The sequence below is a fragment of the Babylonia areolata genome, chromosome 1, assembly GCF_041734735.1.
Source record: "Babylonia areolata isolate BAREFJ2019XMU chromosome 1, ASM4173473v1, whole genome shotgun sequence".
NCBI lineage: Eukaryota > Metazoa > Mollusca > Gastropoda > Neogastropoda > Buccinidae > Babylonia > Babylonia areolata.
The window spans coordinates 4665631-4683283 of record NC_134876.1 but is presented as its reverse complement, the minus strand read 5'-3'; the positions used below and the strand labels follow the sequence as shown (position 1 = coordinate 4683283).

General features: G+C 42.0%; 1 protein-coding gene across 2 annotated transcripts in view; it reads right to left on the bottom strand.

Annotated features, from left to right (window-relative positions):
• The window catches only part of LOC143298627 (broad substrate specificity ATP-binding cassette transporter ABCG2-like), a 47735-nt gene that overhangs the window by 6204 nt on the left and 23878 nt on the right, over positions 1-17653 (bottom strand). The window contains exons 8-18 of one of the 2 annotated variants that reach the window (XM_076611540.1): positions 17571-17653; positions 15923-15955; positions 14408-14471; positions 11997-12105; positions 9541-9606; positions 8200-8285; positions 7181-7270; positions 6075-6199; positions 3994-4148; positions 3273-3362; positions 396-451 (exon numbers count right to left, since the gene is read on the bottom strand). The exon at positions 17571-17653 is cut by the window's right edge and continues 19 nt beyond it. In XM_076611540.1, coding sequence (XP_076467655.1) covers positions 396-451; positions 3273-3362; positions 3994-4148; positions 6075-6199; positions 7181-7270; positions 8200-8285; positions 9541-9606; positions 11997-12105; positions 14408-14471; positions 15923-15955; positions 17571-17653 — 957 coding nt within the window. The remainder of the gene's footprint in view (positions 1-395; positions 452-3272; positions 3363-3993; positions 4149-6074; positions 6200-7180; positions 7271-8199; positions 8286-9540; positions 9607-11996; positions 12106-14407; positions 14472-15922; positions 15956-17570) is intronic. The other variant, XM_076611611.1, reaches the window with a different exon arrangement.

Below are 17653 nucleotides of genomic sequence, written 5' to 3'. Positions count from 1 at the left end.
CACACACACATTCTCTCTCTCTCACTCACACACACACACACATGCTGACACAAACACTAAAAGTGGAAAGATGTAGGAATATAGTAAAAATACAACTGCAGACAAAAAAAGGAGAAAAATAAGAGGCGGTGCTGACTTGTGGTGACATACTCTCCCTGGGGAGAGCAGCCCAGACTTCTCACACAGAAATCTGGTGACAAGACAGTTATCCAGTCCCAAACACACACAAGCACACACACATCACTAAACCATCAAAACAAACATTGTCTTCAAAACATGCAAAGTGAAGCTCGCTTACCTTTACTTACTCAGTTAAAAACAACCACACTTGAATCAGATTATTGTCCAACGCACAAGTGAAGAAATTTCCATAAAAACATAAACAGAAATCTCACCATGCAGTTGCGTTGTTGCAGTAGTACTCGTCTTTCATCTCGTTGATGTATAAACCCTGAGGGAAAAAAAAGAGCATTTCCACTTCCAAGCATTTTATACTTTATTGTTTCAAACATTTTTTTTTTTATTCAATCTTTACATTATGAAACACATACAAACATACATTAATAACTATAGTATGCCAAATAAATATGATTTAAAGTAGCAGAAGAAGATGAAAAATGCAACTGTTTCAAGTCTACATTTCAATTCAAATAACATTTATACATTTTATTTTCTTGAACTTTGGGCAAAGCGTATCATTATGGTAAACAATTCAGTGGCACCACAAAAACAAAATCTAATTCAAGTACAACTAATGAGTAGTACACTTTCTCTAATGTCACAAAAAACTATTGGCATGTATTTTTTATTTCCAGTGGGAGTTACACCTCATACTAACATGATTTACATGATTTCTGTAACCCTGTTTTATTCAGATATGTTATGTCTTAAAATCTTATTTCATTTTTATGTGAAGTGTTTTTTTTACACAAAGCTAGGAAAGGCTCTGAAGGCCTGATCAGTGTGTTGGGTTGATGAACTCTAGACACAGTGGTTGCTTATTCACTGCTTTGATGGCCACAACAGGCTATGGGACCTACATTTTTATTTCATTTTTTTGTTAGTGTTTTACACAAACCCAGAGAAATGATTGGTGGATGACTGATTGCTGATTCCCATCCAGAGAAATGATTGGTGGATGACTGATTGCTGATCCCCGTCCAGAGATATGATTGGTGGATGACTGATTGCTGATCCCCATCCAGAGAAATGATTGCTGATCCCCATCCAGAGAAATGATTGGTGGATGACTGATTGCTGATCCCCATCCAGAGAAATGATTGCTGATCCCCATCCAGAGAAATGATTGGTGGATGACTGATTGCTGATCCCCATCCAGAGAAATGATTGGTGGATGACTGATTGCTGATCCCCATCCAGAGAAATGATTGGTGGATGACTGATTGCTGATTCCCATCCAGAGAAATGATTGGTGGATGACTGATTGCTGATCCCCGTCCAGAGGAATGATTGCTGATCCCCATCCAGAGGAATGATTGCTGATCCCCATCCAGAGAAATGATTGGTGGATGACTGATTGCTGATCCCCATCCAGAGAAATGATTGCTGATCCCCATCCAGAGAAATGATTGGTGGATGACTGATTGCTGATCCCCATCCAGAGGAATGATTGCTGATCCCCATCCAGAGAAATGATTGGTGGATGACTGATTGCTGATCCCCATCCAGAGAAATGATTGCTGATCCCCATCCACAGAAATGATTGGTGGATGACTGATTGCTGATCCCCATCCAGAGAAATGATTGCTGATCCTCATCCACAGAAATGATTGCTGATCCCCATACACAGAAATGATTGGTGGATGACTGATTGCTGATCCCAGTCCAGAGGAATGATTGGTGGATGACTGATTGCTGATCCCCGTCCAGAGGAATGATTGGTGGATGACTGATTGCTGATCCCCATCCAGAGAAATGATTGGTGGATGACTGATTGCTGATCCCCATCCAGAGAAATGATTGGTGGATGACTGATTGCTGATCCCCATCCAGAGAAATGATTGGTGGATGACTGATTGCTGATCCCAGTCCAGAAGAATGATTGGTGGATGACTGATTGCTGATCCCCATCCAGAGAAATGATTGGTGGATGACTGATTGCTGATCCCCATCCAGAGAAATGATTGCTGATCCCCATCCAGAGAAATGATTGGTGGATGACTGATTGCTGATCCCCATCCAGAGAAATGATTGCTGATCCCCATCCACAGAAATGATTGGTTGATGACTGATTGCTGATCCCCATCCAGAGAAATGATTGGTGGATGACTGAATGCTGATCCCCATCCAGAGCAATGATTGGTGGATGACTGATTGCTGATCCCCATCCAGAGAAATGATTGGTGGATGACTGATTGCTGATCCCCATCCAGAGAAATGATTGCTGATCCCCATCCAGAGAAATGATTGCTGATCCCCATCCAGAGAAATGATTGGTGGATGACTGATTGCTGATCCCCATCCAGAGAAATGATTGGTGGATGACTGATTGCTGATTCCCATCCAGAGAAATGATTGGTGGATGACTGATTGCTGATCCCCATCCAGAGAAATGATTGGTGGATGACTGATTGCTGATCCCCATCCAGAGAAATGATTGCTGATCCCCATCCAGAGGAATGATTGGTGGATGACTGATTGCTGATCCCCATCCAGAGGAATGATTGCTGATCCCCATCCAGAGAAATGATTGGTGGATGACTGATTGCTGATCCCCATCCAGAGAAATGATTGGTGGATGACTGATTGCTGATCCCCATCCAGAGAAATGATTGGTGGATGACTGATTGCTGATCCCCATCCAGAGAAATGATTGGTGGATGACTGGTTGGTTGAATTATTATCATTACTGTCTTTTTATCTTATTTCTATTATTATTATTGTTATTATTATCATTATTATCTTTTCTTTTTCGTTTATATATATATATATATATATATATATTATTTTATTTTAGATATTCATTTACCTCTTCTTTTTTTTTTCTTTTTTTTTCTCACGACAGTCAGGCTGTATCTGAAGATGTTCAGACTCACATTCAGGCTGTATCTGAAGATGTTCAGACTCACATTCAGGCCCTTTATCTGAAGATGTTCAGACTCACATTCAGGCTGTATCTGAAGATGTTCAGACTCACATTCAGGCCCTTTATCTGAAGACGCTCAGGTAATGTATACAGTGGGTGTTAATTGACTGTCCTTGATGGCCATAAAAGCCTACTGAACCTCTATGCTTCAAACTGGAGGACTCACATTCAGGCTGTATCTGAAGATGCTCAGGTAGCGTATCCACCTCAGCCAGGCGCCCATGGTGGACAGGTTCACCAACAGGCCGGAAAACAGCTGTCAGCAACACACACCACACACACACACATTCAGGTCAGGGAGCTGGGCAGCAGTCAAGTGTACTGATCTAACCGTTATACTTTGGTACCTGATGGTGATGTGTGTGTGTGTGTGTGTGTGTGTGTGTGTGTGTGTTTGCGAGGGGTGAGGTGGAAGAAGTATGAGTGAATCTTTTTTTTTTTTTTAAAAAGAGTATTTTTCAGTGAGTTTGTATCAAAAATCATGTTTATGCACTTCAACCACAAGCTCAGAGCTACAGGGTAACCACAATATAAATGCTCATTATACTTATTATCATAATTATCAAATACACATTACCATTAGTTATTATTATTTCTACTATTCATATTATCATTATCATTATTGCTATCATCATCTTTATTATTATTATTATCACTATTACTGACAGGTATGGTGGCCGAATGGTTAGACATTGATGTTGGATGCATAATGGACAGAAGAATTATTATCATTACTATATTAACCCTTGAAAACTGAATATGGTGAACATGGTGGGATAAAAACAGTCATACACGTAAAAGCCCACTCGTGTACATACGAGTGAACGTGAGAGTTGCAGCCCACAAACGAAGAAGAAGAAGAATAATTATTAAATCGAAGAACTCACCATCATGAACACATAAACCAGAGCAATGAGAAGGTTGGCCACAGCAAAAATGCGGACGGTGGCGCTGAAGAAAAAGCCGATGGCGGACGCCGACAAGGTGGTCAGGAATAGATCCAGCATGAAGAACAGGAAATATTCATACCCTGACCGAAAACCTGCACACATGAAAATAATCCTACAGAACTGGATAAATGATACAGTATAATGTCATGAAAATCTTTTTTTTTTCTATCAACAGAACTTTGTCAAAATATTAACACCCTCATCAAAAACCTGCTCTGATTAAACTAAAATAATCCTACATAACTGGAAAGCCTGACACAGTATAATGTCATGAAAAGGAAATTTTCTTCCTAAAATTATGTTTAAGTAATATACTTACCGTGACCCACTAGTGTAGACTCCAGCAAGGGTCTGATTCCTATCCTGTGCAAACTACTACCCACCTATGCGGAGAAAACGAAAGTAGCTATAGCCGATAACCTCCCAAAGTAGGTTACCTCCCCTGTGTATCCCTGACTAGCGCCCTCTTTTTACGGCAGTTATCTTGACTCCTGTTCCTGTGCTCCTCAGTATATTTTTTCCATCAACAGAAGTTTGTCCCAAATTTCTAAAGGAAAATTTTTTTTACAAGCAACATTTCAACTCGCTCAGGACAGAGTTTTCTTCTCTACATTTCTCCATGGATGACCCATTTTCATGGGTTAGGAAAAACATTCACAGAAAGTAGAAAACACACAGTCAGCAAATGAAACTTTTATAACTACTTATTAACATGCTGAGTTAGAACATATGAACCTATTGAAATTCTTACTTCAGAGTTAAGCTTTTGTGGACCATGTGAAAGGTATTCCTAATTCTGCGTTCAACATCACAACACACTCATACAGCTTTTTTTTTTCTGCCCCATCATCTGCACCGTTTCAGTGGCATTACTCCAACGCCGCTCTTTTACAGTTCTGGCGTCGGCAGTCCGCAGGAAACCATGGAAGTTAGCTTGCCAGGAGGCCACACACCAGAAGAGACCCTGCACTGCTGCTGAGTCACTTCAGTGATGTTCAGTGGTGCCTGTGCTGATTTAATGTACTCAGGACACCACCTACTAAGCCCCCTACTAATGACAATAATGGCTTAGTTGCAGAGCCAGACTGAGTGAGCGTCCCTCCCAGAGTGGAGACCGCCACCACGTCCATCAAACAACAGCCCCCCATAAATCTGCCGACACTGAAGACATTGACAGGACTCACCCCAAGCATGGAAGTGGAGGGGTATCAATCGAAACGGAGGTCACCATGAGAGCAGGGCATGAAAGGCCACAGACTTTGAGACTATTTTGTTTACACTGATGATGATGCAGGAGGATGAGGATGACGACAATGTTGCTATGGAGGTCCATTTTGGTTTGAGACTGTGTGACAAGGCGGTACTCTATGCTTCCCGTCATAATGATATCCCGGTGTTAACCAGGCCCGAGAGATACAGACACTTGCAGAGTTAGTCAGGTAATTAGAGCAACACACCCAAAGACGCATCCTTGAAGTGGATGACACTTGACTGTGTGGTCCCAGTCTCCCCATTTAAGCCCACAGCACACTTAACTCTGGGCAGGAGCCGGCCACGGGCCAAAAAACCCACCTCCGCTGGGATTCGAACCCACATCCTCCCAGCTGTCAGTCCGCGACGCTAACTACTTCGCCACAGCAGCTGGTTCACTCATACTGCCTGATTATGTCCACGGAAACACAGTAAGCAGCAAAAGGTCTGAAAGTGCACCAAACAGCTTACGAAGGTGTTGATACTTCTCTTGCAGAAAAAAATAATGTAACTAGTACAAATCATAATATTTACAGATGTGAAAGATTGTCAAAGGGGTCTGGCACTCAGCTGCCATATGCAGACCACTGAAGCCAGAAAAATCAAAGATACTAAAACAAAAGTAGACGCCCAAGAAAATGAAACAAGATCCTAAAAAATCAAGAAAATGAAAGTGGATACCTAATAAAAAGAAAAAGAAAGTGGATACCTAATAAAAAGAAAATGAAAGCAGATACCTAACAAATGAAGAAAATGAAAGCAGATACCTATCATGAAGTAGCAGATGGCACTGAAGACGGCCACAGGCAGGAGCCGCATGGGGATGACGTCACACAGAAGCTTGGCCATGAAGTAGGCAGACACTCGGTAAAAGCCACTCACATTTTCGTGCCTGCCCACAGACACAATGTTCATCAACCATAATAATAAGAAATCATTTGGGTATCACATATGATCCCAGGGTTCTTTGATATGTTAAAAGCCTTGGGAACTCTCTTGTCATAATTCTAGGTGGTCCCAGCCACTGCTCCAAAAATATTTGGATAGCGCATGCCTTCTTTGAGCCCCTTTGCTAACTGAAGCCAGCGGAAGTGTTCAATCAGCCATTTTGCTCCTCATGTCAGTATAGCGCGAATCGGTGACTTCATATGTGTAGCCGAGTGCTCAGATGGCTTCATGGCAAGCTTTCACTTGCTCGTGGTGTAAGTTAAGCTGACATTCCTGTGTGTGTCTACACTGCAAGTCTGCACCACGTGTCACTGCACTGTTTTCCTGTAATAACTTTGGTAGATAAACCATTGGCAGATTTCAGTCAAGACACAACATTTGGCATGTAGTGGGGGCAAGCATAACATGATTTCATTGAAGATACATGGTTACAGTTCAGAAACTACCACCAGTTAGCAGACGACATGTCAACCGACTGACGGCCAGATAAGAGAAACAATATGGTGTCCAGTTGACTTCAGCTTGTCTGGCCAATGAGCTATCCATGTAATTTTAGTACAGTGGGTCCTAGCCTACTTTCAGAAAACCTTGGGAACTCTCTTGTCATAATTCTAAGTGGTCCCAACCTACTTTCAGAGGGTCACTCTAATTCTGCACATTTTCACTAAATCTGCATGACAGCACAAATATAAAAGCAGACATATCATAACTAGTCATAATCATCTTACATTCTGGGCCAAGCAGTGGCAAAGGGTAACAACTCTTTTTTGCCATCAGACCAAAGCTACTTTCACTTTTTTTTACAAATATATTAATCATGTAAGGATTTTTCCGAAGTCAAATTTTGCACATTTGAGACGATTCTTAACAAAAACTAAACTATGCGCTGTTAACACAGCTTATAAAACCCAACCTGGATACTTACACAAAGATTGCACGCTCTTTGATGAAGAGTTCAACAGCAGAGAGGTTGCCAAACACCTGGTTCATGACGATGAAGAAAAACGCCCCAACTCTGCACACAATAATAATAACAACAACAGCAATGATAATAAATGTATTTCAATAGCACTGAATCATGTGGAAACTAATCAAAACGCTTTCACAACCTTTACTTTCACATGCATGCATCACTCTGAAACAAAAGGAAAAAAGATGGAACTTATAAACACATATAGAGAGAAGTCTAGCTCAGCTATGAACAGAAGAAGGGAGGGTGAGGAGGAGCTGTTTTCGAGCAAGGTTGGTTTTATGGCTAGAACTGAAAGAGTGGTATGCAGGGATTTGACAAAGCAAAAGGAGATCGTTCCAAACATAAGGTCCAGAGACAGATGAAGAGTGGAGGCCTACTATGTGGAGTGTTAAAATCTGGGAACACAGGAATGGAGTGTGCGTGTCAACCAAAGTTTATTCAAAGAAACACATATGCAGCTACACAACTGATAATCAAAGCACAAACAAGCTAAGCTCATAGCTCTGCTCTAAAATGGACACTTGCCAATAGATAGGCTGAAATTCTGAAAAAGTAAAGTAAATGAAATGGAATAAAGGAAAAGACATAACTGTAGTGGCAAAACAAGTTGGAGGGGGCAAAAAGACATAAACTGTGCACTGCAAATTTCAAGTTGCTAAGCATATCAGATGAAACCTTATCAGTATGCCACCAGGATAGAACTGATGTTTACAAAGACTGAGAGAGAGAGAGAGAGAGAGAGAGAGAGAAAGAGAAAGAAAGAGAGAGAGAGAGAGAGAGAGAGAGAGAGAGAGAGAGAGAGAGAGAGAGAAAGAGAGTTGTGTTGTGCTGCGTTGTGTGTGTGTGTGTATATGCGTCTATTTGTGTGTGTGTGTATGTGTGTGTGCATGTGCATGTGCATGTCCATGTGCACGTACATACATGCATGCGCTGAGTGGGACCAGAGCCGTACAGCTCTGCTGCTGACTGACCTGTTCTGAATGCCGTCTGTCTTGGAGTCGCTGATCTGGAAGTACACGGCCCCCACGATCAGCCCGAAGATCACCATGATGATGAGCTGGGAGAAATCAGAAGCAAAGCTGTCAACATTCACTTCATGATTCAGTGCCCTTTCTTCACCCCAAATCCATTTGATTGTAATTAATGGACTTTTAAAAGGAAATTTTCTATCTAAAATTATGTTTAAATAACATACTTACCGTGACCCAACTAGTGCAGACTCTGGCAGGGGTCTGACATTCCTGTCCTGTGCAAACTACTATCCGCCTATGCGGAGAAAACGAAAGTACTACGGCCGATAACCTCTCGGGAGTAGGTAACCTCCCCTTTGTCCCCCTGGCTAGCGCCCTCTTTTTCCGGCAGCCATTATGACTCCTGTTCCTGTGCTCTTCATACGGCTAAGTTTTTTCATATTTTCTGTCTGTCTGTTGATTCTCTGGCGTTCTTGTTTTTTTGTCAAATTATGTCTTCAACCAGGTCACATAATTATATGGTTCGATTGGGAGATCGGGCTAAAATTAAGGCGCGATCGCAATCGATTCGCGGACACTCTGGGCCCTCTATTTCTGGCCCTCTCAACAACGCCAACCCGCCGCCTCCTCCACTTCCTTCGCTCCCTCCGCTCGACTCCAGACCTCCACCACCTCCTGCACCTTCTCCAGTGACTTCTAGGGGTATTTTTTAATTATTTTTTATAGTTTTTTTATTCGAAGGAAAGGAGTTATGTGTCTGTTATTTAGATATGGGGGTGAAAAATGTCATTTTCATGAAACTGAGACAAATTCCAATCACAATAAGTGTGCTCTGCATACAAGGTGGAGAACAATCAGTCCAGATTTGGTCAAAACAACATACTGATATTCTCTCTGATGTCTAAAGAATGCATAATGACAAACAATTCATATGAAATAATCTGTCACAGATCTGCTGTTCCAAAGTCAAGTACACAAAAGAAACAAAAGCACTAAAACGTGGAGCACAGTTTCAACATAATAATAAAAATAACAATGAGAATAATAACTATAAATTATAATAACTAAATACAATAATAACAATAATGATAATGATGATAAAATTATAAATAATAATGTATTTATGAGGGGCTTAATCTTGTGCGAAACAAACCAATGTGCTTTCAATCCCGACTTTCATACACATGCATGCAATCATTCAGCTTACAGCCTATCTCTCTCTCACACACACACACAACTCCGAATTAAAGAAAGGAAAGACAAAGCTTACAAACACATGGAGACAGAAGACCAGAGAAACTATGGAAGGAAAGAGAGAGGGGGGGGGGGGAGAGGGATCACCTGGAGAATGGATGCCTCTGGACTTCTGATGATGTTCTTTACAGTCCTCATGCTGACCGCTGAAAACTGAGACACACACACACACACACACAAAGAAAGTGATCATTAAAACATTCAATGACATTTTGCCCCTGCCATAAAATTATAAGGAGAGGAAAACAGACATAGAGGCACGACAACCGAGTGGTTAGAGCACTGGACTTCCAATCACAGGATCCTGGGTTCAAATCCCAGCTTTATCTAGCAGGCAAAGGGTGGAGATTTTCCCCCGATCTCCCAGGTCAACATATATGCACAGACCTATCAGTGCCTGAACCCCCTCAATCATCAATGTGTACACTCATGCAGAATATCAAATACGAAAGCTAAAGTTTCTGTATTCAAAGTCAAGTGTTTGGTGGGTTATAGAAACATGAACATAACCATCAAGCAAACCTCCTGAAAATGGAGAATGGCTGCCAAAATGGTGGAGTGACATGGCAATTCACAGAAAAGCCCACAAGTAGACAGAGCAAGCATGAGAGTTATAATCTACAAACAGGAAAAAAAAAGGGAGGGTTGGGGTGGGGGGTGGGGGGGGGGGGGGGGAACAAAAGCCAAAGAGACATGAACTGTGACACTGCATGAAAGCTGACCAGCAACAGCCACAGAGACATGAACTGTGACACTGCATGAAAGCTGACCAGCAACAGCCAAAGAGACATGAACTGTGACACTGCATGAAAGCTGACCAGCAACAGCCAAAGAGACAGGAACTGTGACACTGCATGAAAGCTGACCAGCAACAGCCACAGAGACAGGACCTGTGACACTGCATGAAAGCTGACCAGCAACAGCCACAGAGACAGGAACTGTGACACTGCATGAAAGCTGACCAGCAACAGCCACAGAGACAGGACCTGTGACACTGCATGAAAGCTGACCAGCAACAGCCACAGAGACAGGACCTGTGACACTGCATGAAAGCTGACCAGCAACAGCCACACGAACTGTGACACTACATGAAAGCTGACCAGCAACAGCCACAGAGACAGGACCTGTGACACTGCATGAAAGCTGACCAGCAACAGCCACACGAACTGTGACACTACATGAAAGCTGACCAGCAACAGCTAAAGAGACAGGAACTGTGACACTGCATGAAAGCTGACCAGCAACAGCCACAGAGACAGGAACTGTGACACTGCATGAAAGCTGACCAGCAACAGCCACAGAGACAGGACCTGTGACACTGCATGAAAGCTGACCAGCAACAGCTAAAGAGACAGGAACTGTGACACTGCATGAAAGGTGACCAGCAACAGCTAAAGAGACAGGAACTGTGACACTGCATGAAAGGTGACCAGCAACAGCTAAAGAGACAGGAACTGTGACACTGCATGAAAGGTGACCAGCAACAGCTAAAGAGACAGGAACTGTGACACTGCATGAAAGCTGACCAGCAACAGCCACAGAGACAGGACCTGTGACACTGCATGAAAGCTGACCAGCAACAGCCACACGAACTGTGACACTGCATGAAAGCTGACCAGCAACAGCACATACCCAAGTGGAGCGGTGGCCTGGAGGTAACGCCCCTGACCAGGAAGCAACTGTTCACGGGTTCGAATCCCATGTACAGACCACAATTTTTACCCCCATACTCCCTCCACAAGACCTTGAGTGGTGGGATGGGTGCCAGTATTTTGGATGAGATGGTAACCCGAGGTGACATGTGCAATGGTGTGGGTGCTAGTCTTTTGGAAGAGATGATAAACCCAAGGTCCCATGTGCAGCAAGCGCTTAGCTAACATAAAAGAACTCACAGCAACAAAAGAGTTGTCCTTGGCAAAATTCTATCAAAAAACCTGATTTAATTGTAAAACACCCACTAGCACTCAAAAAAAAAAAAAGGGAAAGAAAAATAAAATGGGATATGGGGGTGTGGGGGTGGCATTGCACTATGGCGACACGCTCTCCCCAAAGAGAGCAGCCAGAATTTCACACAAACATGTTGTGACAGAAAGTAAAGGCACTAGCTGCCATCACCAATGAACAAGCTGAGTTTTTCTTTCATATATGATTTTCTAAAGGGATGGGGATACAATCCAAAATGTGTTGTAACACTTTCTTTTTGTTGTTGTTGTTGAGAACCTCATAATAAAATGAGACTGCTGGTAAACTGGATTGAGGCATTTATCATTACTTCAAATACTGACCCCTTCCTCTCCCTCTTCCTATGTGCTTGCCAATAATGGTTAGCTAAACTGGGAAGGTACTGTCTATCTATTTACTTTTGTGATGCAACATTATGTAACATATCCAACTCCCCCTTGAATTTATGGCGAACTTATAGCTGAGGGCAGTAAAAATGTCATGTGTCTCTTCTCTTTGTCCATCTCTCTCTCTCTCTCTCTCTATATATATATATATATATGTATAATTTGAAGTCATAAGCCTGATGATATTCCACCTACCTGTCTGCCAAATGACGTGGCGTACTCTATTTGTTTCATCACAACAACCGTGCCTTCCTTGGTGCGTCTGTCAAATTCTTCTTTGATGGGAGTCAGTTCTTCTTTTATCCTGTTGTCAACAGACATACACAAGGTTCCACATACCGGGCTCACAGAAAGGTAAGGACAACTTTACGTAAAATCAAGAGACTATTTAAATTAGGCTGGCTGTACATGGTTTACCACTCTCCTCTAAAAGAACACATGAACATCCATTTCAGGCACATCCACTCCATAAACAGCTTGAAAAATGAGTTTGAAAAAAATTGATGTTTCAACTTAAAAAAAAAAAAAAAAAAAAAAAAAAAAAAAAACAATCATTCAGTGGTTCATGAATTACAGCTGTGGTTTTTCATTGCAAAAACTGATTGAATGACACAGGAAACGAATGACGTGTCTAAATGGCAGCTGTCAGTTGGCTCTACCCAGGTAGGCAGCCTGCTGTACAAATGACCCCGAGTTTGTACTGGGCTTAGAGCTTCGTCTCCGACTGATGACAGGCGCTATATAAGTTATCCGCGCGCGCGCGTGTGTGTGTGTGTGCGTGAGTGCGCGTGTGTGGGTGTGCGTGTGTGTGTGTGTGTGTGTGTGGGGGGGGGGGGGGGGGTGCAGGTGTGTGCTGATTATCTGGTTGTGGTTTTCCGCAATTCATCTTTATTCTTATCTTATCTGTCTATTATAATCAATGTGCAGTATAGTAGGCTATGTTTATAATTATATTCAAATAATGTTTCTTAATTCTTTCTGTTTTTAATTTAAGAATACTAGTTATTACCTGCAGTGTGTGGATATATGTATGAAACGATGTATGTGATATTTTTTTTACATTTGTATCTTCGTAATATTTGTAGGGGCTGTTGTTGGCTTTTACAGTTATGGTCCCCATGTTGTTTACTTGTCTATGTTGTGATAATGCACCTGACCAAATTTCTCCAGTTGGAGATAATAAAGTTATTTTTATCTTATCTTATCCATATCATTATCATCATCAAGACAACACCTCTGGTTTTGAGTGGTGCTCATTTACAATGGCTGCACACACCGCTGTTTGCTGGACATTCAGCATCTTTTCACCACCATGCCCCCTAGAAGAAAACTATGCAAGTTCCCAAGTGGTTCTAAAATTTTGTGAACCCTGTACATGGAAACACGTTGTCCCTCAGCCAGATCATCAAGCACCTCACCGACCAGAGTGTTCAGAAATGGTTGGCTCCTCTGACTGCTGCTAATAGTGGGTACCTTCTTCTCCTTCTTCTTCGTTCATGGGCTGCAATTCCCACATTCACTCGTATATACGCGAGTGGGCTTTTACGTGTATGACCATTTTTAACCCGCCATGTAGGCAGCCATACTCCGCTTTCGGGGGTGCGCATGCTGGGTATGTTCTTGTTTCCATAACCCACTGAATGCTGACATGGATTACAGGACCTTTAACGTGCGTATCTGATCTTCTGCTTGTGTATACACACAAAGGAGGTTCAGCCACTAGCAGGTCTGCACATATACTGACCTGGGAGATCGTAAAAATCTCCACCCTTTACCCACCAGGTGCCGTCACCGTGATTCAAACCCGGGACCCTCAGATTGAAAGTCCAACGCTTTAACCATTTGGCTATTGCACCCATCTGATAGTGGGTACACTCAAGTCAGTAAAGGGCTGCCACCACATCACTGAGGTAAGACAGTGCTTACAGGTGAGGTCAGCAATCTCAGTGTGTCTGGACTTTACCTTTTTTGAGACTGCATCACTTTTGTCCAGCAAAATGAATGGCATTACTGATTAAAAAAAAACACAAAAAAACAACACCCACAAAATGTAGCGACAGCCTTTCAAACTCAAGCCGCCCTGATCTCATTTCACCAAGGTTCATTCAACCGTCATTGGGTTAGAGCAGTATAGGAAATTTTCTTCCTAAAATTACGTTTAATTAACATACTTACTGTGACCCACTAGTACAGACTCCGGCAGGGGTCTGACATTCCTGTCCTATGCAATCTACTATCTGCCTATGCAGAGAAAATGAAAGTAGCTACAGCCTATAACCTGCCGGAAGGAGGTGACCTCCCCTTTGTCCCCCTGACTAGCACCAGACTATGACACACGATCGCTGAATGTATGAAACAGATTTGCAAGTATCTGCTACTTAAGTCATGAGAATATTATTGATTCTGAAAGCTTAATTTTTTTGATAATAGCTGATTTTCTTCAATAAGAATGGGCAATTATAGTGAAGGTAAAGAAATCTTTAATTAAGATTCTCTAAAAAGAAAAGAAAAAAAAAGAAAAAAAAGAAGAAAATCTATAGCTTGAACAAACTGAATAAAAGCAACAACATGTCAATGAAGGAGACATTATTTGATACACGTCATACCTGCTATATGAAAGCGTTTTCTGATATGTTTCACACAGCTTTGCTCCCAGGTTTTCAGAATCCACTGGAAAAAAACAACACAAATAGCAAAACACTGTCATTATACAAAGCACCTGTCCTATATCTCAGTAAAAAGTAATTTGGGTGGGGTAGTGGGGGGTGGGGGTGGGGGGTGTCCAGGGAAGGGAAGTAACTGCCAGTCCTTACAGAAAGAAACATATAGAATTTTAAACAGTTTTCAAAATCTTAAGATTAATTTTCTATTTCTCCTCTTTTGATATTAAATCATGATGGAAACTTGAACATTACGGTACTTGTATGGTTTGAATTTACTAAATTAGGTTATTGTAAAAAAAAAAAAAAAAAAAAAAGGGAGAAGAATGGTTTGTATAATGTATGCAGCATCAAAAGGAGGAGTTTGTATTATACTCCATGTTTGGTGATACATATACTTACCATGTCAAACTGATGCAAACTAGGCCTATCGGTTTGCTCTGCTTGGCCAAATTTTGCGCATCTAACAGTGAAAAGACGACCCGTCTTGCCCGGTCCACTCAAACGCCTCTAAAAGCTATAAGCGCTGAATCATTCCTTTGGCCAATGTATGCAGCATCAAAATAAGGTTAAAGAATCCATAGTATTTTACAACCACTAGGGCAGTGAATTCATATCCACTGAACCGGAAGGCAGGGGCCAACCCTCCCAAACCAACGTCAGGGTACTCGTTCACACCTGGTTGGACTGAGGAAAATCAGAGTGAAATGCACTTCCCAAAGACACAGCACCATGCCAGAACGGGGGCTGGAACCCTGATCACTGATGAACACTGGATCACCAAGTCCAAGGACACAGCACCATGCCAAAACGGGGGCTCGAACCTCTATCACTGATGAACACTGGATCACCAAGTCCAAGGACACAGCACCATGCCAGAACGGGGGCTCGAACCTCTATCACTGATGAACACTGGATCACCAAGTCCAACGATTAACTGATTCCTGTCACGACCCCTCCATGGAATACTGCAGTGTACATACATCATAAAATCATGCACTCCACATGCCATCATTAGGCTTGGAGGGAAGGAAGGAAGGAAGAGAGAGAGAGGTGTGGGTTTGCTGCGGTCTTCAGTCTGTTATCTTTATTTTTTATTATCTTGGAAATCCTTTGCCATACTCTTTTCATGCTTCATGCACAACTGTCAACCGATTTCAAAATCAAGTGAAGAGAAATAAGAAAAAAAATTATGATGATGCTTGCAGTGTTGTGTTGTGTTGTGTTGTGTTGTGTTGTGATGTGGTGTGTGTGTGTGTACATCTATGCGAGTGTGTGATGTATGTGCCTGCATACTTTGTTTTTCACACACACACACATCTATCTATCTATCCTTACACACACACACACACTCACACACACACACACACACACATATATATATATATATATATATTTGTACATGTGTGAATGTTCTCAGGAAAGAATCTTTTTAAAAATCTCTATTTCCTCCTTACTTACCTTCCATCTCCAGGGACACGCCTTCTGTTTCTTCTGAAAAAAAAAATCCAGTCCTTTATTCATTCTATTATCTATTCACTTAGTCATCCATTTATCTCTCATTTTATTCATTCGCAAAGATTCTCTGATTTTGGATTTTCCTTAACTCAGAATCAAAAGTTTTTGACTAACTTGTATGTTTTAGTCATCTCTCACCACCTTCATCAGCAAAAAAAAATGATGCATCGAAGCTGGACTGGACAGGTAGTGAGAGAAATATAGTAAAGCCTGGCCTCAACCAGAGCACTGGCTTGGAACTCCCTCCTGTTTATCACAGTCTGTTGCAACACCATGCTCTAGAGCATATGACCAGGCAAGATTTGTATTTGTATTTCTTTTTATCACAACAGATTTCTGTGTGTGAAATTTGGGCTGCTCTCCCCAGGGAGAGCGTGTCGCTATACTACAGCGCCACCCATTTTCTTGTATTTTTTCCTGCATGCAGTTTTATTTGTTTTTCCTATCGAAGTGGATTTTTCTACAAAATTTTGCCAGGAACAACCTTTCTGTTGCTGTGGGTTGTTTTACGTGCACTAAGTGCATGCTGCACACAGGACCTCGGTTTATCGTCTCATCCGAATGACTAGCGTCCAGATCACCAGTCAAGGTCTAGTGGAGGGGGAGAAAATACTGGCGGCTGAGCCGTGATTCGAACCAGTGCGCTGAGATTCTCTCGCTTCCTAGGCGGACGCGTTACCTCTAGGCCACGATTTTATTGCAGTAGTGAACCCATTTCACCATGTCTATGTCAGCTCCAATCCTCTCCTGCACTCTGAACCTTCCCTGACTGAAGTCAGGTACCCATTCACACCTGGGTGGGGTGAGGAAAACTGAAGTGCCTTTCCCAAGCACACAGCACCAGGCCAAAACCAGGCCTCAAATCCTGAACTACTGGGGAACACTGGATCAGAAGTCTGATGCCTAACTGGTTCTGCTGTGGCAAAAATGCCAACGTTAAAATTTCAATTTGAACACAAATGTACATAGTTGAAACAGGGTGTCTACAAACTTATCCACTTACTTTGTTTACATAAAATGAGTCAAAAATGAGCACAAACTGAACACACATGTAGACAGTTGGGACAGGGGGATTACACATCCTTATCCGGTTATTTTGTTTACATAAATGAGTCAAAAATGAGCACAAAACAAACAATGGTGAATATAATGTTTTTGTGTTATCATTCACACAACATACATATCTATACAGACATAGGTCTGTTTCTTTAAGTCTTATTCTCTTCTAATCTATATGAAGCTGACATCTGGGTATTCTAGGAGGAAGGAAACTATATCTATCGTAGATAGTAAAGAGTGTTAACTCTCTCCATTCACAAGGTACACAACTTCAAGTCAATTCAGCTTATGCTACCGATTCAGCTTATGCTACCGATTCAACTAGCACAAAGGTCAATAACAGGCACATTTGAACAAACCCAGAAACTTCCTCAAAAAAGGAAGTGCCTGGCTATCTATCACAGAGTCTAAGAGAGGTGCTACTATCATGAAGGGGATGCCCAGACTGCACTGTGGTGGGAAGGCAGTGTTTACATTTTCAAACAGCATAATAGCTATTTGGTACCAAGCCATTACAATGGACATTTCTCACTTCTGACGTTGCTGTTAGGAGGGTTAGAGATGGCAGTCGAGTCTCCATTGATGATGTCCAGGAAAAAGTCGGGTGGGTTGTTG